The 23,993-nt window shown below is 35.9% G+C and overlaps 1 protein-coding gene across 2 annotated transcripts in view; it reads right to left on the bottom strand.

Moving 5' to 3' along the window:
- Positions 1-462: 462 nt before the first annotated feature.
- spoon (A-kinase anchor protein spoonbill) overlaps positions 463-23,993 on the bottom strand; it is a 131,627-nt gene continuing 108,096 nt past the window's right edge. For both annotated transcript variants that reach the window (XM_071590481.1, XM_071590480.1), the window contains exons 3-8: positions 17,148-17,619; positions 8,859-9,001; positions 7,617-7,794; positions 6,806-7,072; positions 4,732-4,883; positions 463-2,147 (exon numbers count right to left, since the gene is read on the bottom strand). In XM_071590481.1, coding sequence (XP_071446582.1) covers positions 1,992-2,147; positions 4,732-4,883; positions 6,806-7,072; positions 7,617-7,794; positions 8,859-9,001; positions 17,148-17,619 — 1,368 coding nt within the window. In that variant the 3' untranslated portion in view covers positions 463-1,991. The remainder of the gene's footprint in view (positions 2,148-4,731; positions 4,884-6,805; positions 7,073-7,616; positions 7,795-8,858; positions 9,002-17,147; positions 17,620-23,993) is intronic.

Raw genomic sequence — 23,993 nt, 5'->3', positions numbered from 1 at the left:
ATGGCGAGGGTCAATGCTATGTAGTACACCTTAGCCAGAGCATTTTTCGCTATCATATTTTGGCTTAACAAATCATTTTATGTTCTAACCCCCCTATATCATATATTTTTATTTAATTTGAATTATTTATTTATTTTTGTTTTTCCTCTCAAATTTCCCTCACCATACCATTTGCAAGAGGTTAATTCTTCCCATAATCTTCAAGGTTGGTCATGGTCATAGTAGATTTCACCTCAAACCAACCCTTATTATTAGTGATGTTAAAAAATATTTCTAGGGCAAACACATTTTTTGAGCATTAATTAAGTCTTGTTAATGCCATTAGGAGCTATGCTAACATCAAGTTTCTAAGTTTTCCTGTGGTCTGGAATAACTTGCACAAAACTTGAAGAGACACTTGATGACAAATGGTAAATAATGGAGGCAAGTTAAGTAATCAATAAAACAATGGGTAGAGGCATAGGTACAGTTTGTATTTACAAAATTGGTACAAAACAAGACATTCCCATCAAATGGCGTTAGACAAAAACAGCTTCATCATTCATGTAAGGAAACCTAAACTAAATGAAAGAAGATGATGAAAATTCACTTGACCTTAGGACATCAATTAAAAACATTGCTAACTGAAACAAATTTTCACAATGAAACGAAAAAATCTGATGGAGTCAGATTTTTTATTTAATGCTGCCTTATGATATGCACAAGAAGAGAATAAATAAACTGTTTACCATAAAAGGTACATAGTATCACCCAAGAGAAAAACAAAAGATGAACATAAATAACAACAAACCACTTAGATAACCATGAATCACTGAACTTCAACCAATTCAAAACGCAGCATCGCAAAAGAACATCTATCGGCCAATAAAGGAGCAAGAACTTTTTTCATTCGAGATAACAGTTCAAAGATTGCATGACTAGAGAATTAAATGATCCAATCAACAGACAGTAAACTCCCATTTTTTTTTAAACGACATGAAATCAATTACTTCAACATTTACCCCAATTAAAAAATAACCACAATTATCAGTTAGCAACAAATACAACTAAAGCAAAAGAACCCCGCTCCACACTGCAACCTAAAGTATTTCTTGACAGAAGCATTTAGTTATGCCTGGTATTCAATCCATCGATATTTAAGCATGACCACTAAAGTCAACCCTCTACATTCATGCACTTACCTAATTGTAACCATAATTATAAAGTTGTATCCAAATTGGGCATACAAACAGTAACCACAAGCTATTAATGAAACATCTAAATATTTCTATTTACACTTATAAGTACACCTTATGGCAGATTTAATCTCAAAAAAATAAATGATTAATTTTTTCCTGAAAGCCAAAATTCACTCCGCAAACAATATTTACTACAAAATTACTAGAAAATAATTCACTCTCTATGTACATAAAGTTTTATCCTTACCATCAAATCCTTAAACAAAAATTATGCTCAAACTACCTTCCCACTTCATAGTTTCCAATAATGTAACTTCTTTCTATAGTTTATCATCCCCTTTAACCGAGGATATTGAATTTCAACTTAATGCTGACACACTAACTACATACTTCTCAATGAAACTGGCTCACTGAGAAGTTTTTCTTAAATAACTTTTAATGGAGAAGATAGGTGCAACGCCAATCCATTTAAGAGTTTGAAACAGATGCAACGCAAAAACTTAGAGGATTTACTCAAATGATTAATCACTATCGAACACAAAAAACAAATATCAATCTTTACCCAAATATTTTAAATTTTATCACTCAATAAATCACCCAGAAACACAAAAAATGAAACCGGTCATTATTCCATAATTTAGAATTCATCACTCAACAAGTCAGCCAGGAACACATTATTGGCACTAATTTGGAATTTTGGGATGGAAAATTGTATGCGCCACCACACAGCCTTATGACTTCAATTCATGCAAGCTTCAAATTTTTGCAGCTATTTTCATTAAAGGATCAATTAAAATATTCTATGCATTGTTGTCACGCAACTGCCATCTCGGGTTGATCTTCTTGAGGGGTCTCATCACCCGAAAGGTTTTCGCTACCATTTGCATATATGGAGTGATCTGCTTCCACAACAGGCATTGCCCACACAGCCAAGCCGCGATTAATTAACTCATTATTCACTTGCACTACCTGAAAAAAATCCAAAAATTCAAAGTTAACCTGAGAACATTGGGTCAGGCAAGGATTAGTGTAGCAAATCCCTCTTAATGCTTGAATACAATGGTCATTAATCTGTGTGAGGCAGCCGCAGCTCTTGGCAATACCAAGTAGCGTGCTTGTCTGAACACAATCAATGGCTAGACAGTGCTTCCCATTCCTTCCACTGTTGAAAACAATTCCACTAAAAATACCTCATTGAACCATATTTTCTCCTTCAAGAAACCTCTTCAAATTCATATTTTTCTACTGAGAAAAATAACTTACATGATTAAAAGCAATAGGTTTTCTTTTCCAGGTTTAGAGCACTTTTTACAACTTGTTGACCTAAATTGCTACACAGCAATCGATTGCTGGCATTAGCAGCAGTCAAATATGTATGTATAAATGCAACAACATAAAGCTATTGTATTTACTCTTACAGTTAGATGACCTATTTCATTTAATGGCCAACAAATGATTTTCCTTCCCAAGGTAAAAAATGCACAGAAAACATGAATGCTATTTTTTAAAGTAAAATGATAACTGTCGTTAAAATATATATTAATTTCAGGAATGTTTACAAAAGGAGTATTTCATCATTTTTATTGCCAGGTTTCATAAATTGGATTTTGAGCTATTATTTCCAATGCATGCATTTGCTCTTGAGGTTAACAATTGAATACAATATGCCTAGACAAATGTCTTGGAGAATTTAATTATATATTACTGATCGTAGACACAACTTGATACGAATCGTAATTTTGAGTATTTTTTTCTCAATGAATTTTTGGAGGAAAGCTTTTTGAATATCTAGAAATGTTATTTTGATTTGATAATACTGACTACAAAATGAAAACTGACATAACAAAGGATAAGATTTTCATAATTTACTCAATACAAACGGGAAGGCTCAGAAGTACCCGGCCTGACCTAGAGATGGCAGTAGTCGTTTGAAAAATATCCCTGCATTAGTACGCAATCTATTAAGTGTGCAATCTATAAAGCATATGTTTCAAGTTTGAAGATGCCATATTGTTTAGTATTTGTTTGGCAGCCATCAATAGTGATTGTTTTCAGTGAATCTGTGAAAATGGAGAAAATTGGTCATCGTTATGTGATCAAATATTTTAATTTGAAAGGCCTCAGCCCAACCAATATAAAAACTGAACTGGATTCTACTCTGGGTGAGTATGCTCCTTCCTTTACAAATGTAAAACATTGGTTAGGAGAGTTGAAACGAGGCCATAAAAGCTGTCAAGACAAACATTGCATTGGTCAACCAAATGAGGTGACGACTCCAGAAACGGTGAAGAAAATCCATAAAGTGATACTGGATGATCGTTGCCAAAGTGCACGAGCCAGAGGGCATTTCAAAGAGCACGGTACATCGGTACATATTAACTGAAAATTTGGACATGAGAAAGCTGTGAACAAGATGGGTGCTGGATTTGCTCACACTCGAGCAAAAACAGTGTTGTGAAAATGTTTCAATTGAGTGTTTAGCAAAGTTTCATAGTAACAAAGCAGAATTTTTGTGCCGTTTCATAGCCATGGATGAAACATGGGTCCATTAATTTCCACCAGAGACAAAAGAACAATCGAAACAATGGATTCAAAAGGGAGAACTGTCTCCAAAGAAGGCGAAGAACCGTTTCATCTGCAGGCAAGGTCATGGCATCAGTTTTTGGGGATGCCCATGGGATAATTTTCCTTGACTATTTTGAAAAAGGAAAAACTATCAACGGCAAGTATTATGGGAACTGATTGTAACGAGGGAAGAAATCAAGCAAAAGTGGCCATATTTAGTGTTGTTTCATCAAGACAATGCACCAGCTCACAAATACGTTACTGCAATGGCCAAAATTCATGAATTTAAGTTTGAATTGCTACCTCATGCACCTTCTTTGCCAGATTCAGCCCCCTAGCATTATTTTCTGTTCGCAAACTTGAAAAATGGCTTGGTGGTCAAAGATTTTCTAACCATGAAAAAGTGATGTTGGTTGTTAATGGCTATTTTGAGTACCAAGACAGTTCTAATTATAAAAGGTATCGAACTTATTGAACATCGCTGGGAAAAGTGTATAGAGCTGAACGGAAATTATGTTGAAAAATAAATACATTTTTTTCCAAAATTTTTATGTTTTCTTTGTTGGGTCGGGTACTTCTGGGATTGCCCTCGTATGTTCAATGAAAAACATTTGGGGCAATAATAAAATTTCACGAGTACCTACATACTTTCTTTCTCTGTCCTGTTGACAAGCAATATAAAAATTAATTTCTACATGATTATAAAAATTATTACCAATTTTTTTCTATTCTTTACAACCATCCATTACAATATACTTTCTTTTCACAAAATGTCATCTTTCTTATGAAAGTTGCACAGCTTGAAATAACAACTCTCTCAAATAGAGTCATCTATCAATGTTGTTACCAGATTCTCCAGCAGAATAACCAATGATGAAATTCTGGATGCCATCCCAATATGAAGGAATAATAAGTCGTAAAACAACTACCCTTGGAAATGTAAACTTAAAAACATGCATTTGAGTTAAAATTTAAGAAATTTAATTACCTGGCCCATGGAATGCGAGAAGGCATACAGCAGCACGAGAGGGAGGCCATCCCTTGCCTGTCCGACGACTTGAGCTTGCAACACTTGAGCTTGCGTGAGTGATTCCACAAGAGCAAGGGCCTCCATGCTCCACCCATCAGCCATCTTGTTCTCTATGAAATCAAAATGATGGATAAAAGGACACAGTAAAAAATAATTAAGCCTTAGAACCAATGACATATCTGTTAAAAAAACTTCATGTAAGGCAACTTGTTCTTCAATTACTATTACACCTCGTGAACTGAGATACAGTTGTACAAGGCCTAAGTAGTCTATTACTCCCAAATAAAAAGAAGACCTCAACCATTCTCATATTTTTTACAACACATCATTCAATTCACCACTTCTGACACGGTAATCAAGAAGTACAGGGCCAATTCTCAATAGCTGTGTCCTTAAAGTTAGCCCAAAAAGACCTTTCAAATGGTAATAAATACCAAACTACAATTGTCAGGCACACATTTCAAAGAAAATGTGGTTTATAATGCTATACATTACATTTGTGGCTGTTTTAAGAGGACTTCTAAATTCACATACAGGGCAAGAAATGGTCCCCCAGCCACAGTCCAAATGCTTTGATATGACATTAAGGCTTCCTCAATTTATAAACATCAGGAAATATTAAGCATGAAATGCTCCATTCTTTAACTATAATAGAATTACCTATTTCTGCAATGGCAGGACTCTTGGGATTCTAATACTGTCCTTCCCAAATGATTGCAAGTCTATTAAAGTTTCTGATATAGCAATAGGGGGCATACAAAATTATATTAAAAGGAGATCTATCCAGATTTAAATTCAAAATAATTTGCTTACATTGAAATGTCATACAGGGTAAATTAAATCATTAAAACTTTCAAAATATTTTAAATTTCAAGTAGAGTTTTGGAAAGAATCATGGTGAGCTTCTAATTGTATTGTGCATCTCTGAACAATTCAAATTTTAATTTTACAGAAAACCTTTGACAAGATACTCATTTAAAAACCTAAAAAGAATGAGAAAAAAATGGAAGGCCTTAATCAATAATGGCCTCTCAATCCCTGGGAGCCCCCTGCATCAGAAGCATCCCAAATGCAAATTATAATGGAATTTTTTACATAGCTACTACAAACAGATCCTCACCGTTGAAAGCATAAATATTGGTCTAAGTGATTAGGCATGTTATCATAAAAAAATATTAGCAACCAGTACCTACAGGTATGATAATAATTAAATTTTTTGTTTAATTATAACTGTTTAACCACTCCATACTCATTAAAAAATAAATTATCAATAAATTTGTTTCACACTATTCCTATTTCAAAACCCAACATTAATGAACAATCAATAGCATGTCATCAATTTCCATGAATATATCATTAAAGAGCAGAGATGATAGCATACATTTCATAGGTAATATTAATAAAGAACCCAGAGTTGCTTGTTGGAAGGCAGGGTGATAACACCGATATTTCAGGATAAAGAAAGACAGCAAATTAAGAGTTTGATTATGCACACAATTAGCAAAGTATGCGGCATAATGAGTGAAATTACCGGGAGGAGAATGATACAAAGTCACAAAAATTAATGTTCACAAGCACTTAAAAACATATATTTCTACAAAAGGAAATTTTCATCAAAGCAAAAATGTTGACCATTTTATATGTATTTGAGGAATAGGCATTATATAAAGAGGTTCAGAAGGAAGTGATGAAAATAATGCGTTAGAGAATAATTATATATGTAAAACGGTCTGAGAACATATCAAAAAATTAAATCAAATGAAGAGTGAAACAGATATCTGCTGAAAACACAGTGCTGAAGAGTCAGCAAACTAATTCAACACATTTGAAGGCCAAGTATAAATGCCTCTACCTCAAGTATAATGGATAAATGAAAATAATATTATGGCAATGCAATGTCAAACTTCCTTCCAAAATAAATGGTTAAAGAAAACATATCAATTACCCAGTTAGTACCCATATGTCATGAGAAAACAGTATACACATGCATCACAAAAGATATGCTTCTTAAAAGGCCAAAAATTGTTCTCACCATCAGATGTTGGTGCAGGAACAACATTTGCCAAATAACATTCAGATGCTTGGAATGGTAATGTCATGAAGTCAGACCTAATCTGTCGCAAGGAATGTGAAGGCAATCTCTCATAGCCTCCATAGTCGACAAATCGAACATCACACCATTTGATGAGCTCTCCTTCTTCCACAGACTCATCTTCAGCTGTGGACGGAAGTTCCTCGACGGCCACTATCTGTGCCCTGTACCACCCACCCATAGTGGGGGCAGCACAAATGATGCCCGCTAGAATTTAAGCGTAAGTTCACAATTAATAGCCCATCCTTCAGGACAGAAAAAAATTATGTATTAAATAGAGACATAGGGGTGATGAAAAATTAAAATTACCACACCCTTGTATCAGAGAAGTTACCAAATGTTCTGAAATATAATGGGATCACCACAAGATTCTCATTCATACTCTATGAATCTCAATCAATGCAAAAATATGGTAATAAATTGAATGACAGTGACTTCAAAATTTCCATGCTGTTTCCAAGAAATAGAAAAGAATGAGCAATTGAACTGTATCCCAATGCCTATAGTTAGGCATCTATTCACCTCTTGACTGCATCCCACATTTATGAAAATAATCAAAAGAAATACACACAAACAAATTTGTGCAGGTATTTAAGTATGCAAGTTTGAGTATTCTCCTCTAAAATAAAATATTCTACATATTTTATATATTACATTACAAAGTGACAACAACAAATTCTAAGGACAGCTTGGCTTCACTGATGCAGGCTGAGAAAATTCACCTCTCAAATAGGCTAAATGCTCAACCAACCTTTGACATCTTCTGGAAGCATTGGGGCATTAGCATCTTGGTAACACACACTCATCCACATGTCAAGCTTTGCTAATGTAGGGTAAGTCGGGTGTGTGGGCTGTTGCAAGAAGTAGTGGTTGGGAGACACCAGGGCAGAAAGGATGACATCATTGCTCACTCCCTCCACAAGCTGCAGCTGGAATATTACAATTATGGAAATCGACTCATTACTTCACAACATATAAACTCCCATCACATAATTATTGCTGTTAATTATTTTCATTTATGGATATGAGCAATTTATGATAAAACAGAGAGCTTGGAGTGACAGCTTTGCTTTGGAATCAATTTCATAAAAAAAAATCCAAAATTTATTTGGGCAAAACTACTTCTCAAGGATACATGCGCTGAGATAGAATCATCCCAGATGGGACAAAAGTTATACAGCTTTTCATTCAACTTAAACATAGCTCCAACAACAAGCATGCAACACAGACTGAACATGCAGGCCCAAAATGACTACGATCACACATTTGACAATTTGTAATGAAAATATTCAAAACAAAAACTTCTCGTAAAGTGATTTTATATGGACACAAAATCTTCTTAAAATGAATACATTATCTGAGAATACTTTCACTCAATCAAATGTACAGAAATGGTGATAGAGGGTCCTAAACTATCATCAAAGATTAGTTCATGTACTCAATACAACAAGAGAGCCAATGAGTTCTTCATATGAAAGAATGTTCAACCAAATACATGTAAAATATACTAACAATGCCTGCCAAAGAACAAAGGCTTCATTCTTTTGAGTTTACATTGCATAGGTTTTCTTTCAAAAAGTATTTTAATCCATGATATTGAGGTATTTTCAGGTCAAAGAAGGTTTCTCTTTATATTTTAACCAACCAACATGATAAAAACTCAAACAGGATAATCAAGACTTTCTCAACGAGATGTTGTCTATTCCCATCTGCTGGCCTTCAGAATATATTGATGTTTCACTGATTTTCCATCATTAATAAGATTGATTTTTTTTCAAACAAGCATTACAAAATTACAAAGATATTATCTCAATTCAACTGACCATTGATATTTCTCTAGCTAAATATAATGTATGACGACTTAATTATGATTTAACACTTAATGTGCATCTAAAATACAGACAGATTTTGTAAAAAAAAATAAATATATATTACAAACAGCTATGCAATTTCACATTAAATGCTGAAAGGTGACATAAAAATGTATACATACGGGCAATGAATCTGGGATGAGCGTGAATGTGGGAGGAGGCAGTGGAAGGAAGAACACTTGCTCTAGAGTCATGGACGAATACCTCCTCAATGGGAACTTCTCACGGATCATATTCAAAGCATCCTGGATTTCATCATCAGTACCTGAGAGAAAAAATGGTTAAAATTAACATTTCAGCAGTAAAAATCGGGAAGGGCACAGACATCAAAGTAAAGTGCCGATTGGTACCATATCACTAGAAAGGTTGACATTGGATCATATTATCCCATCCCTCATGACACTTTTTCACTTGAAGGCACTTCTTACTCATTTTAAATCCAAAAACATTCAAACTAGCATGATTTCATCTATTTTATGACAGATCAAGGACACAGCCATGTTCATTAATGATATTTCAAGAAAAAATCAACACACAAAAGAAGGTATCAATCCAGCATCTTAAGTACAATAAAAGAACATTTAATTTGAATCACAACCATCAGAACATTTGAGAGCAAATGATTCATGACAATTTACAACATTGACCCACTAAATGCATTGAAAACCAACCATCAGGCCTACCTATCAATGACTTGGCAGGATATTTGGATACCAATACTAGCAATAATGAAAAAAAAAACCATGAGCCATCCTGATCTACAGCCACTCCATGGCAATAAGAAAGTCAGTTATTAAAAAGACAATACAAGTGAAAAATTTTCAGTGAAAAAATAACTTGCTAACACAGGGATTCCCGGATAAACCTGAGTCCTTAATGCACAACTTCAACTTGAAAATTTAATCCAAATATTTGAAGATTAATCGATTTAAAAATTGTGATAACTATCACAATTTCTAGTCTGTATGCTTGCACTGAGAGATCCTTCGTAATCAGCCTAGTTTTTAACAACCAATGCTAAATTTTAGGTGGAATGAAGGTCATTAGAGTCTTAAAACTATATATTTCATTTGTTTTCAAAGCATTTTTGAAAATCCAAATGTATAAGTGCTGTCAAGTATCACTTTTTCATTACTTCTTACCAAAATAATCCATACTGAAAGGGGTTGTAGATAATATTTGTAGCAAATGAAGCATTGTAGGTAATATTAAGGCAACCAAATTTGAAACACCCTGAAAATATATATTATTTTGAAACAACCAGCAATTAATACGCTTCACTGGCGGGAAGCCCCACACTTTATCATTTTATGCAGACACCCTTAGCCTTCAACTCCTCCATAATAATTAATGATGAACCCCCCTGCTCATTAAGGAGACATAAATATCATATATTTCTCAGAGATAAAAACCTGCCAAAAGCTTATAAAAATCAAATCAGGTTTAATGATGGTCCAGCAACTCAATCTCAACTGAATATGATAAATGTCTAATCAATCAAGAAAATGATTATCAATTATGAGCCAACTAATGGTTTAGTTGAATGAATAATAAAGTTTTAATTGGTGGAAAGGTTAGATTTTCTAGGAAATAAAAAGGACAGCAAATCTGAAGCAATTAACAGAAACAGTTTCTTCAGAGTGAACCTCTTTTTGATCAATTCTGTGTTATATCCTAAGGCAATCCCATTAGCCTAAGATAATTTACTGGCACGACAAAGGGCAAGGAGACATTTCAAGAAATTACACATTTTGCAACTATGGATGCAGTTGAAGCTAAAGAATTAAAAATTCTGCCCAATAAAAATAAACTAATACCATCTCATAGCCTCTCTGTATCTCCTGCAACCACCTGCCTCTCTTAGAATTTCTCCTAACAGCAGTATCTTCTTCCCTTTATGTCTAGAACCTCATAATTTGTTATTCTTTCCATCCTTTTTATTTTCTCCATGCCCACATCTCAAACATCTCAGATCTATGCTAAGCCTCTTGCCTCAATGACCAAGTTTCTGAGGCATAGGAAACACATTCCATATTAAAGTAATCATTTCGTCAAACGAAATACTATTGCAAGCCTTCTCTGAATTAAATAGAGAACTACCATGACAGACTGAGAGCAGTAGCCCATTGAGTCGAGATCTCAGCTACTGACTGGAGAGTCTGGGCCCAATTTAAGGTGATGCCTCCGAACATACTCCTCTTCACCCAAGCTAAGAATTTCACACGCCATATAGGAATTAGTAATAGGTGAGCTCTACACTCACATATCAAGCCAATATTTGATTTATTACCATGGTTAGTTATGACAGGTTGCCATGTTATTAATGCTTGCTGGATAAAATTTTTGTGAAAAACAGATGGCAATGCTCTACAATACAGAAAAATCTGATGAATGTTCAAAAGAAGGTTTTGCTTCTTCAACAGAAAAAAAAATTATAATCCATTACCTTGAAGATGCAACCGGCTAGGGAAAAGGTTGATAATTAATTGAGTCTGACCAGTCCTCATACTGCTTTGGTTAAGTTATTACTGCAGATTAACACTATGAATGACAGAAACTACTCTTAAACAGCATTTAATTTGAAAATTGAGGATAGCTACAAATACTTATTTGGAGATATTTGAGAGGAAGGTATTTGGATATCATCAATTCCAGTGAGATGTTCTGGGAATCTGCAACATCTAACTAGTACTCTCGCAGTGAAAAAGGTCCATTCTAACAAATCCTTACATACATTACACCAAAGCTGATGGTGGTCCCCTCATTATGGCCTTTTGAGATTATGAAGACAACAGTTTAGTTCATTTTGGTAGCATTGGAATATTAAAGTGGTTGACATGTGGCATTAGATCACAATAACATACATCCAATTCAAAAGCATTAGCTTTTGTCTTAAAAGAAAATGATAAAAATGAAACCAGAAATGGAAAAATTAAAGATCGAGAGAGAATAATAATGCACCCAGTGATTAAATTTGAACATTACATTCATGATCTCTCCAACACCTTATTTGTAGATATTGAATAGAATCACAACCAATTACATACAACAATTATACTGAGGGAGCTGACTAATTTTCAGTTCTGAATGTTGATTCAATTGAAAGTTCTCACGACAATTTTGCAAGAGTTTTTAATGTGAAAGAAAAATGAACAAAAGGAAGTGTAGTTTGGGAAAGTAGGACTTATATGGTGGAATTTATGTGCCCATTGGTAAGGTATGGGGGTATTAGTTGTGGCCTTTCGGTGCTATGGGCATGTAAAAGACAACAATGGTATTACATCAATTTTCCAAAAAGCTCCAATGTACAAACTTTCTTTTTTTATCTTATCAGAATTCAGTATTGATAACTAATAAAACAGATATCCGAGGACATTTCCTCGACAAATGATGAATCAAAATAATTATAAGGTACTAGTACAAATATTAGCTAGTTCTTTTCTAGGAATGTAACCTTGTACTGTTCAATTAGAGATGCTTCTGTCTTGGTCGAGTGACCTTTACACATTTTTGATTTGGTGAAAATGACCTATTTGCCCAAAACTAGCCACCAAGCAGAACACTTTCACCCCAGACAGTAATCATAGCGAGTAGTTTCAGGCGAGGTGTGCTGGAATTCCAACATAATGAAGAACAGCCAGTAACAATTTTCCACTACATAAGATAATTTCCATTATCTAGAGGAAAATTGTTACTATCCATTCTTAACCAGACAGTAATAATGAAATAATTGAAGAACTAAGGCTTTTGAGACTGGAGAAAGAGGCTGGAGAGCAAACAAGGCACAAGTTGGCGGCATACTTGAAGTTTTTGCAGCATTCATATCAACTCCATTCCATCTTTTGGTGAAACAGGATGAACTCACTTGGCCCATTTGTTCATCTCAAGACTATCATAACACTATGCCCAATACTAAGAATGAAAAACTACGATTACACATAGTCATTTCCTATGTTGTTATTGATAAAAGCTTTTGATAGATCATTTGATCTTCACACCGTCCCAACTAAGCTCCAAGAATATGCACTATTTTGCTGTGCTTTTAACTGATATCAGGGCAAACTAAGGCATTTTTAGGGGATGCAACAAGAACAGCAGCATCCACATTCATGAAATGAATGACTTAATGATTTGCAGCCACAAAAAATGAATCTTTTGCAAATAATTCATTTTTTGACATTCCCATATCATTTCAGTCCATTACATTTTAAAATGAAACTTACAGTTCCTTCCTTCTCTTCCTGGAGAAAGGTGGCTTGTACCACCAAAAATTTAAAAACTATCGAGTTTCTTTTCATTTTTGTGTGTTACTGTATTTTTGTCTGTGTTTGGTAGGACAAACTTCATATACATTATTATTCACATCCATGAGACTAATTATTGCTTGATTCAGGGTAAAAACAAAACTTTCACTTCATTGACCTCACAATACACAATATTTTTAACAACCAAGGAGGAAGACTGTACAATACTTATTTGGCTATGCTAAGCAGGGTAGCCATTTCTTGCATTTCTTAGGTTATATGAAGCAGCAGTACCAAGATTAAGTATAAATGGGACATTATGTAAAATTAAGAAATTATAACTTTGTTACACCCTTCAAACCATACTTTGCCATCAGCAAGGCCAGATGCTAAATGCTTCGGCATCTCAAACAATAATTCATCTGTTCTGTTTCACTCCATCAGTCCTTTCCTTTAACAATAATGTGTGTGGTTATGTTAAATATATACTGTCATTACTCTCTTTAGAGGTAATTTTTTACCTCTAAAGGTAAAAGGGTTTATAACCCTGGATCTACATAACTGAGGCATTTTGATTTCAAACGTGGTATCTTTTCCAGCAGGGAGATCTGTGCAAACAGTTAGAGATAAGTCATGTAAGATAATAGTTGAAACAGAAAAGATCTAAGAGGGATGGAAGGAATATATAGAAGAACTGTATAATAAAGAACTTAGACCAACAAAGTTAGACATAGAAAAGGAGCATGATGTAGAGAAAGATAGCTTAGGTCCAGGCATACTCGGCGATGAGATAGAAAGTCTATTAAGGCAGATGAAGCTAAATAAGGCCGTGGGGGTGGATAACATTCCTGCGGAACTACTGAAATGTTTAGGCAAATGTGGGAGGAAGAAGCTATATGGGCTGATTCATAGTATCTATGAGGAAGGAATCTGGCCGGAAAACTTTGTGAGATCAGTTTTAGTTCCCATTCCATAAAAGGTAAAGGCTACATCATGTGAGGACTAGAGGACAATAAGATTGATATCCCACGCAGCTAAAGTTGTTCTCAGGATCATAAACAAAAGGATAGAGAGTAGGGCAAAGGATTACTTAGGGTATGATCAGTTTGGGTTCAGGGAGGGGAAAGATCATTGCAGTAATGAGATCACTAACCGCCTGTTTTTAATACAATCAGGCCTGTTTTGTAGATTTCAAAAAGGCAATTGATAGAGTGAATGGGGAAAAACTCTCAAGTATATAGCAGAAAATAGAAATAGATTGGAGGGACAGGAGGCTGATCCGCAACCAGTAGTTGATGACCAAGCTCTAGTTTGTCAGTCAGTGAAGGGGTTGCAAGCATTGCTCAGTGAATTGGAAATTCAGTGCGATTGATACGGGATGAGAATCAATATAAATAATGCAAAGGTTATAAGATTTTTCAGAAAGAAAAAGGCTAAGCTAAACATTAAAATAGGAAGGCAAAAAAAGAGCAGGTAGAACAATTCACCTATCTCGGAAGTGTTTTGGACCAACATGGTCAAAGTAGTAAGGAGAAGAATTGCACAAGGCAAAGAGGCTTTAACAAGGAGGAGATAATTGATGACGGGGATGTTGAGTAAGGATGTTAGGAAAAAAACTCATGAAAACTTTGATCTGGAGCTTAGTTATGTACAGCGCAGAAACGTGGTCACCGAAGCAGGATGCTACAAGTAGATTGGAGGCTTTTGGAATGTGGGTGTGGAGAAGAATGGAGAAGGTGAAATGGACCGAAAGGAAAACAAATGAGGAAGTACTAGGTATGGCAGGCAAGGAGAGGGGTTTGTTGGGAGAAATCCTAAGCAGGCAGGAAAAATGGATGAAGGGCATATTGATCGGCAGTAGCATGTTGAGGACTGTAATAGAGAGGAGAATGTTAGGCAAACGAGGAAAGGGCAGGAACAGGAGAGGGATGTTGGACGGGATGAAGGAAGTACTTGGAGATGAAGAGGGCCTTAATGAGTAGGCTGCTGGATTGTGTTTTGTTAGGAGTCACAAAATATTTATTTGGTAGATGTGTCCATCCAAAACCTACCTTAACCGGTAGATTACTTAACAATAAATCCTTTCTAGCAAGTGTTTAGCCCTATTCCTTTTCCAGTTTCATTTCCATAATTTCCTTAATCCTTCATGTAAACTCTGCATAACCTATAATTAATAATCACAGAATATTGCCTAGTAGCCTCAATAATCATATAGTAAGGTATATGGTTGAAGAATTAATTGTAAGAGCAATAATTCCAAGTGTCCAAACTGTTATAATGACCTTTGCTATATTAATACTACAATTTTTCAATGATTTTTTCATACGCATACAAATTTATTTTTAAACAGGAAAAGACCCCCAGTAATCTACCTTGCTACAGGCACTGAACTGAAAGCATTTCTACTATCACTTATACTGCTTGCACTGGTATCTGTTGAGTCAGCTATTATCAATCACCACCAGCACTAAAACGTCAACACAGTAACTTCTATCTGTTCTGTGTTTATACCTAAAAAAAACCTTTCCGCTACTCAAGAAGAGTTCAACTGATAAACAAGAGATACTCACTTCAAATCTATAATAAGCTCTAATTAATTTCATCACGTAGAACGTCTCCTGAGTTTTTTATAAAGTACTAGAAAATTTTAAAGTATGACCAGCCCTGAAATATGCTGACTCCTTCCAAGATCTATGGGATGTAAAACTCAAATATTCATTCTGCTGGGCATTCAGACTGGCATTCCCTTCCGCAAATGAATTGTGATTTCTCTGATATCCAGAAATGCTTGTATGCAGAAATGCTTAAAGGAAATAGCAAAGATAAGCTACTCTTTGACTTAGTTGGACTCTTGATAAGAATAGCCTGCAATGACAGGTGAAAAGGATCTCTCAAGGTGTTCTGTGTAGCCCCTCTACTCAACAAATACTAAAGGAGATTAAATTTTGGATCAGCTACTTACAAAATGAATGAATGAGACTCATGCTTAATGCAGCCTTGCACAAATGTTGAGACAGATCAACAAAGTTCAAATTTGCTCAGCTAATTAAAATTTTCAAAGAAACTCATTCAAATTTCAAAGAAACTGCAGGAGATGCCGCAACAGTAACTTTTAACGGAGTCATCTGCTAATGTGTATTTCTATGCAACAATTACAGAATGTAAAAATAATTTGCCTTGCCCGGGATTTGAACCCAGAACCCTCAATGTACAATATTTCAGAGTTTAAGAGGACACCTCGATAGCTTAACTGGCTAAAGCACTCAACTGGACATTGAGGGATCCGGGTTTGAATCCTGGTAAAGCCGAATGATTTTTATACTATGAAATTGTTGCATTGAAACTCATTCAAGTTTACAACCAAAATTGTGAGAATAATAAAGGAGTTATGCCATAAGGATAGATTTGAACACTAGGATACAAGATGAGAAATTGGCTCAAACTGATACTATAAGTTTCTATTTTTCATTTGCAAAATTCATGATCACAGTAAGGTAAATGCTAAAAACATCTTGAAATTTGTCTCAAATTAAACTTGAGGTCATCTACCTCTTTCTCTTATGGATATGACAAATGATGCCTTTATTTATTGTAGCGATCACACAGGCCAGGCAGCTGTAGCCTTGACAAACCCCACCAAATGTCCTCCCATGTGGTGGCTTTGGCAAGGCGTGACTTAGGAACAGCTTTCAATACACTTTCATTTATTCAAATACTGCCCCAGACATGGATGCTGCATTCCTATAATGTGGATTTTTCTGAAGTGACCTCTGAGTACAGTAGACCTCAGTCATCAGATTTCCTTTAATCAATAACAATACACATTTAATACTGCCAGATTCTCTGAAAACCCTCAATTAGAAATAATTTCCTAATATGGGGATATCTTTTGAAATATCTACCTTTTTGCAAATTATTTACAGACTTATTAGCAGAGTAGTGCTCCTTGATTTCCCATCCAAATAAGATGAGCCCATCCTCATCTTAACAAACCCAAAATACTGCTTCCAATTGGGCAATGGAAGAAATACCACATCCATTTAGGGGTTTGAGTATCACCTACCTTGAGAGCAGTCCCAAAACTCTCTCTCAGCCATACAGCTGGCTCTGACACTCAATTTTACAGAACAATAACTTTCCCTACATGCAACTGAACACAATCCTCACCTTCAATGGCACACACTTTGAGCTTGTTCGTTTCTGGGTGGGTCTTGATGAATATAGTGGCCGACGTCCTTGCTTTTATGTGGTTTACAAATGACCCATGCTTCCCAATGAGTCGTCCCACCAGTTCCTGAGGTATCACAAATTCATAAACTGATGGAGGGGGCGTAATCGGCACCATCCCATGATAAATCGGCACTGGTACTGGCATTACCAGTCCATCATTCCCCACCACAATGGTTGTTTCTTCAATGATTTCTTCTCCCCCAATGGCAGATCCGATTTCTTCCCGGCTGCCGTCTTCGCCAGTGCTGCCACTGGCTCGCCGCACCCTCTCCTCTTCCTCCTCGCGACCGGAGGTTGAGCAAGGGGGTGAGAAGTGGTGCGAGAAGTTGACTTCCCTTAGTTCCTCCTCGAGACCCCCAGGGGTGGTCACATCACTTCTTCCCTTACCACTGTCACCACAGCTTGAGCCCTGATAGGAGAAAAAGAATAAAGGCACTGTAAACAACAGCAATAAAAGATTTTCCTCCCTAAGCACACAAATGTTTTATCACTGAAAACTCACAAGGTTGATTAAATATACCAAGACAAAGACATTCATGAGTTAAATAAGGAGAAATTTCAAAACTGGGATTCAGGAGCCTGGGACACGAGGTTGGTGCAATAGTTAGTGTACTGGTTTCCCACCCTGAGGGTTTGGGTTCAATTCCCAGGGGTGGCAGGATTTTTCTAGAAATATTCCAATTCCTATTTGGGTGCCATGTGGCAAGCACTTCGAGGGGAGCATGATATCTGTCAGATAGTATGTTTAATTGCGTGTGACCCATGGATGTCTCTCATTGAGAGTATCATATGCTAATGTAGACACTGAGTTTCTATTCACCCTATTCCCATTCCAAAAATATTTTACCTCTACAATATCCATTTATCCCTAATGTCACAGATGACTGGAACAGCAAGTTGCTTCCTCTAATTAACAATTCTACACACAACTTTCTATGACCAATGAGCAACTGGTATTTAATGTTCTCTTTTCCCCCAATCTTTCTGCCCATTTGCTGTCCCTACATCATATGGCAAATATTGATCTTTATAACATTCTTCCTCTCCCACCCCACTTTCCTCCCAGAGTGATTACCTCCTTCGAATGATACACCAATTTACTCCACCAGTAAAATCACTTCCCCTATCCCATATACACGCCTCTCTTTCCCTTCTTTCAACCTGTTGCTATCACCACCCAGGAGGGTGGAAGCACAAGGGAAAAGTCCAATATCTGCATTTCTGTTAGCATTATTAGTGGAAAGCATTATAAAATTTCCATTATTGTATACAGGCTCATTCATTTGTACTCCATTGTTAGGCAATTTCAAAAAAATACAAAGCCATTAGCTAATTTGGTTACCATTACAGGGGCCAGGCAACTCTTCCAAATCTCCTTCAGGTTGCAACTGTGTTCACAATTAAAATCACCTGGAGATCTTTTCGTGACTTCTGATATGATTTCCATGATGAACCTAGACTATCATCATACCTGGCAGAAACCTTTCTCTTTTCAAAAAGAACTTTGCTCCCTGAACTTGAGTTGCAACGTTCCATAATGGCTGATGACTGCCATAACCTATTCTTCTCTTTAATCTTCCAGGATGATGACACTTTTACTTTGTTCAGTCTAGCTTCAACCACAATTGTAAGGAATCTCATATATTCTTCCTTAAATAAAATCGGTTTTTAACTTGGGGTGATATTTTCCATTATTTTTTACATCCTATTGTAGCTCTTTGGATGAAATTTTTGTTGTTCCTTAACAGGGCCTAGACAAGGTGTTCTTTCTACAGTTAAAGGCAAAGGATAATTAAGGATTAGGGTTTGAGGCAGAATTCAAATATCTGCTGGAATGAATTTTCTACCAGTATATCAAACAACTTAAGATTCTGTTTGCTTTACCCCACACCCAGGAAAGGCTTATGATCGCCTTTTTCAGCCTCTTTGCTGAAATTTATAGCAGGATGAATGCTATTAAGGTGGTCATGGAACCCTTATAATTACCCTGTTTAATGTGGCCTCAGGACAAAAATACAATCAATAGATTTTATCCAGCACATTGGTTTGGCTTTTCTAGTACGTAAAGAAGCCCCCTTGAATTAACTGCACAACTTAGCGATTCTTACTGAGAGTGGTGACCATATTGCTGTTCCATTTATTTTAGCATAAATGCCTACACTGCACAGGAAGTAGTTGCATTTATGACAGAACTCTGCTCCATTAGGATAATCATTGACAGAACTTTGTCCTAATATTTTCAAAGAATGTCAAGCAATTAGGGAACAGGCAATTTTGAGAAGGGAGGGAGGAATAATGCATCCAAACTGACTAATTTGGCTCCAGTTACACACAACTTCATTATGTCAACGAATTGCACCGAGTTTTGGCATAGGCTTCTGTTTCTCTAATAGCCTCTCGATGTCTTTTATCAGCTGAGAGCACAAACATGCCTCTGATCACTGTTTCTCCAGGTAATTCGCTTCAGATTTCCATTAATTAAGTCTAGGAGACGTAGAAGCATAAAAGCCGCTCCATCTCATTCAATACATCCTTTGCTTCACCATGGGGAAGAAAACGAGCGCTGGCTACCGACTCCTGAGATCATATCAGCTTTTTGGATGTATTTCAGAACCAGAGCCTGGTTAAGCCCTTAGGAGAGGACGGACAGTCTCTTTAATCCATGCATAATTACTTCAGTCAGAACCCACTTACGGTGACTATTTCGAACTTTTTTTCTGCCAATCCATGTGAGTCTCAAACTTGTGAGAGAAAGTTTTCCCTGAGAGAAGTGCGTAGATGAATGAAAGGCATCCGGTCAATCAAATCCTAAAATTTTCAAGATAAATTTTTTGTGAACTCAAGATGAAGCTCATTCCTGGAGTAAAATGCATTTGAAGCGAAAATGTTCACGTAACAGTAAATGACTTTCGCACTGGAGGACAATCAATATTTCAGCACCAATCAGTATTATACTGTTTGTCATGTTTTATCTGTGTTATATGAATAAATAACTTTAAAAAATAAAATAATTAAGATTTCACAATACAGACTTTCGCCATCTGATATTCTATTTCGCCAATGAATACCTCAATGCTTTGCGTATTCTGTATGGTCTTTGAATCATTACATGAATGCATAGCCCAAGGTAAGTATTTTATGAATGCTTTCTGATAGATTTAAAATTGGGTATTGTAAGTGTATACACTTGCATTTAAAAGACAATTAATGATAATTCGATTCCACGAGAAAGGTGCCAGCTGTCTCACACAGTGCACACCCCAACACTTCGACAGAGTTTGGGAGAGCATTTTTGGACAAAAATGTTGGACTAATTCTAAAACGGCTGTCCATTATATAAGAGAATAGGAACCTTCTTTCTACTGTTGCAACTACATTTACAGAATAAATATGTGCGTTCTGCCGATCAAGATCCCCAATTGTTTCGGACACTTCAACAAAAATAGCTTCATAGCTCAACTTCATTGTGCAACCTCCATTATGTTATCGGAAAAAAAACTTATCATCTTTTCTAAACTACAAGCAACTTTATGGAGGGTAAACTTATAATAATTTAGCTTTCGTGAAAACAAGCAACACCTTACTTAAAATTGATGACAAGGTGATGTTGTAATGTTCCCTCTTGTCGTGGCATGTTATTTCCGAGTGTTACCAAAATCTCCTTGTACCTGACTCTAACGGCCATTGGTACCCCCAATGAAAATCCCTTTTATTCCATTTATTGCACGCTTGGGTTACTATTGAATTATGACAAAAAAGTTCAAAAATATACATTTAACATTTTCATAAGCCTTTAATGCTGGATTTATCAGTGACAAACAGGATGAGACAATGCTGAATTAATCATGCACAATGTTTTTTCCAATGTTTGTACACACATAACGAAAACGGTTACTACTGGTACAAAATCCATACTCACAGTGATCTTACAAACAGAAAAATGGTAAATTGCATACTTAAAAAATCCATGTAATGAAAGGGAAATGGGCTTGATAGATATAGGGCACAATACGTTCGAAGATAGGCAAACCTAATTAGATACACCACAGGCCACCCATAAAAGATTACCGAAAAAATGAAAATATTTATCTCCTTTAAGAAATTCCAAAGAAACTGCGGGAGATGCCGCAACAGTAACTTTTAACGGAGTCATCCGCTAATGTGCATTTCAATGCAACAATTTCAGAGCGTAAAAATCATTCGCCTTGACTGGGACTCGAACCCAGGGTTCATAAAATTTCACGAATCACTTCGATAACATTCGTTGAATGTACTACAAATATGGTATCATCACTTGTTTATTGTTCAAACGAAATCCTCGAAAACACTGAAAACTTAGATAATGCTATGTGGCCAGTGCATTGAAAGAAACGGTATTACCACAGTTCTGAACCCTGTGCCTCGCCGGGTATGTAAAACATGGGTAAAAATAATCGAAAAGAAGCTAAAAGTAAAAAAGAGAGTGAAATTGAGAGTATGTAAATCATTATTCGCGACACGTCCACGTCAACAATAACGGACGACCTATCGTGCGTAGAAATGCCGAAAGGTCTTGATAATTTCGAAACTGGTAATTCTATAATAATTTTTCGCTGTTACAAGAGCTTCATCGGACGAAGCTGATAGGACGAAAAAAACTTAAGGGGCTTAGAAAACGTAAAGAAAGGAGGTTGAGGAAGATGACAGACGCTTAATCGCTGAAGTATATAGTGACAACTCACATTGTACACTGCACGTGGAATTCGTTAAATTTTCCGAAAAATCTGAACGCGACACTTATCAGCACAAGGGCAATTTGCTTTTTAAAGTCTATTATTTCCGTGTTGATGGCAATCTACTGGGCCGGCGCACAAAAATCCAATCAATTATGCATAAACATTGGATTGATAGTAATATTTAAAAATGTAGTGGGCTACAAACGGAATTTCGATTAAGAAAATGCCAAATGGGACAAAAGCAATCTTCAGCTATAACAAGGCCCTCAGGGAGATTCAAAGAACTGCGGGTGATATCGCGACAAATTTTGGACAGAAGGAATTGGTATTTCTTTGGATGTCAGAAAAAAATTAGAGCCAGCTCTGTATTATGTAGAACTCCCGATGAATCACTGTTTTGTAAACCGAGTCAAGTATTTGAAAAGTTCTGAATCAGATGCCATTTCTAAAGAGGAGTGGGGCACTAAAGGCAAACAAAGGGCCGTTTGTAGGATGTGGAGATAATTCAAAAGCAGCTGAGTTTATTTAGCAGATAAGAGAGCAGTTGAGCTAGCTGGAGATGTAATCATCATTTCTAACAACAATTATGGTGACAGAGAAGAGAAACAATGGTATTGAGTATGGATAAAACCAAAGGAAGATGAGACGGCACATTACAATACAAAGGACAAAGAAGAATCAAAGGGAACAAAGCAACGAAGAATGTGATGTAGGGGGTTTCTGCTATTGACTGGAGGCAAATAAAAGTTATTTTCGGCACTCCATTAGCCTGAAAGACATTGAAACAGAATGAGAAGCAATTTTATATCATGAAGCAGTCACTGGGCTACACCGAGAGAAATGGAAAGCAGCAAGTCAGTGTGGGAAATCATGCTGATGAAAAAGAAACAGAAGTATGTTGATTCAGAGCAGCAGCCAAAGGCAAAGAGAGTTCTAATGAGCAAATAAGTAACTCACATAAATCAAGATGTTTGACATGTGGTGGAATGGGTGGAAAAGCATTGAAAGTGAGCAAGTTAGGTGTGGACTTCAAAGAATTCTTCAATCATTTTGTAAACAGAGGTTAATTGAGAAAACTGTTAGCCACTGCTGCCAAAAAAGCATTTAACACAAAGAGATTATTAGAAAACCTTTTCTTCGTGGAATACTGGATGAAATAGTTAACATTTCATGCCAGAGAGATTTAGAGCCAAATATAAAATTGCTGCCTCGAGAAACCCCTTCATGGTTAGAAGGAAGGATACCTCCTGAATGAAATCAGAGATTGAAGAATTTCTTGAAAAACGAGAGGTTTATCTAAGTAGAAATCAGAATAAAAAACGAGATCACTGTGTTCTTAGCCATTCACTTAGATGATGTGATTTTGATGACAAAAATAAGACTAGAAGAATTAGGAATAGGAGATTAAATGAATAAGAGAAATGACTTAAAAGAATTGGTTGCTGTGGAGTTAACAAGGGAGTACTCTCATTTTTCTTCCCCAGAAGGGGTATAGCAATCGGATACCAAGAACAAATTGAGATGGTTGATCCAACAGGAGCAGATAAACCAATGCAATCTAGAATTGTCACACGGGTAAAACCTATCTGAAAATTGAGAAACATCAAGGAGTTAAGTAAAAAAATAATGGTATACGTGCCTTCATCTTGTTAAATTTGCAAAAAAATAAAAGAGCAAAAAACCTGGGAAACCTCAAATTTGTTTCAAATAAACACTTATAAAATTTATTCTTGCCAGCAATATGCCAAAGTGAACTTCTGATTTGGTAACTATGGATGAAAACTAGTTTAGAAAAATTTGAATTTGGATAATACAAAATCAAAATGGACTGAAAAAAACCATAATTCCAATGGTATTAACTCTTTTGATAAATGATAATGTTGACAAATGCTATGCATAAATCATCTGGTCGGAAGCTTTCTTCTGATTTGCAAACACTGTGTGAGACTTAATAAGGATTAGAAAAAAATTGAAACCTTTTATACACCAACCGATTCCTGAATAATCAGGTTTAGCTTTGGGGGTAGCAATGCATGAAAATGGCATCACTACTACAATAGGTAATCTG

This window comes from Hetaerina americana, unplaced genomic scaffold, assembly GCF_022747635.1.
Source record: "Hetaerina americana unplaced genomic scaffold, ioHetAmer1.1.p SCAF_4, whole genome shotgun sequence".
NCBI classification, from domain to species: Eukaryota; Metazoa; Arthropoda; class Insecta; order Odonata; family Calopterygidae; genus Hetaerina; species Hetaerina americana.
Note: the sequence above shows the minus strand (reverse complement) of the source record. Positions and strands in the feature narration are given on the sequence as shown.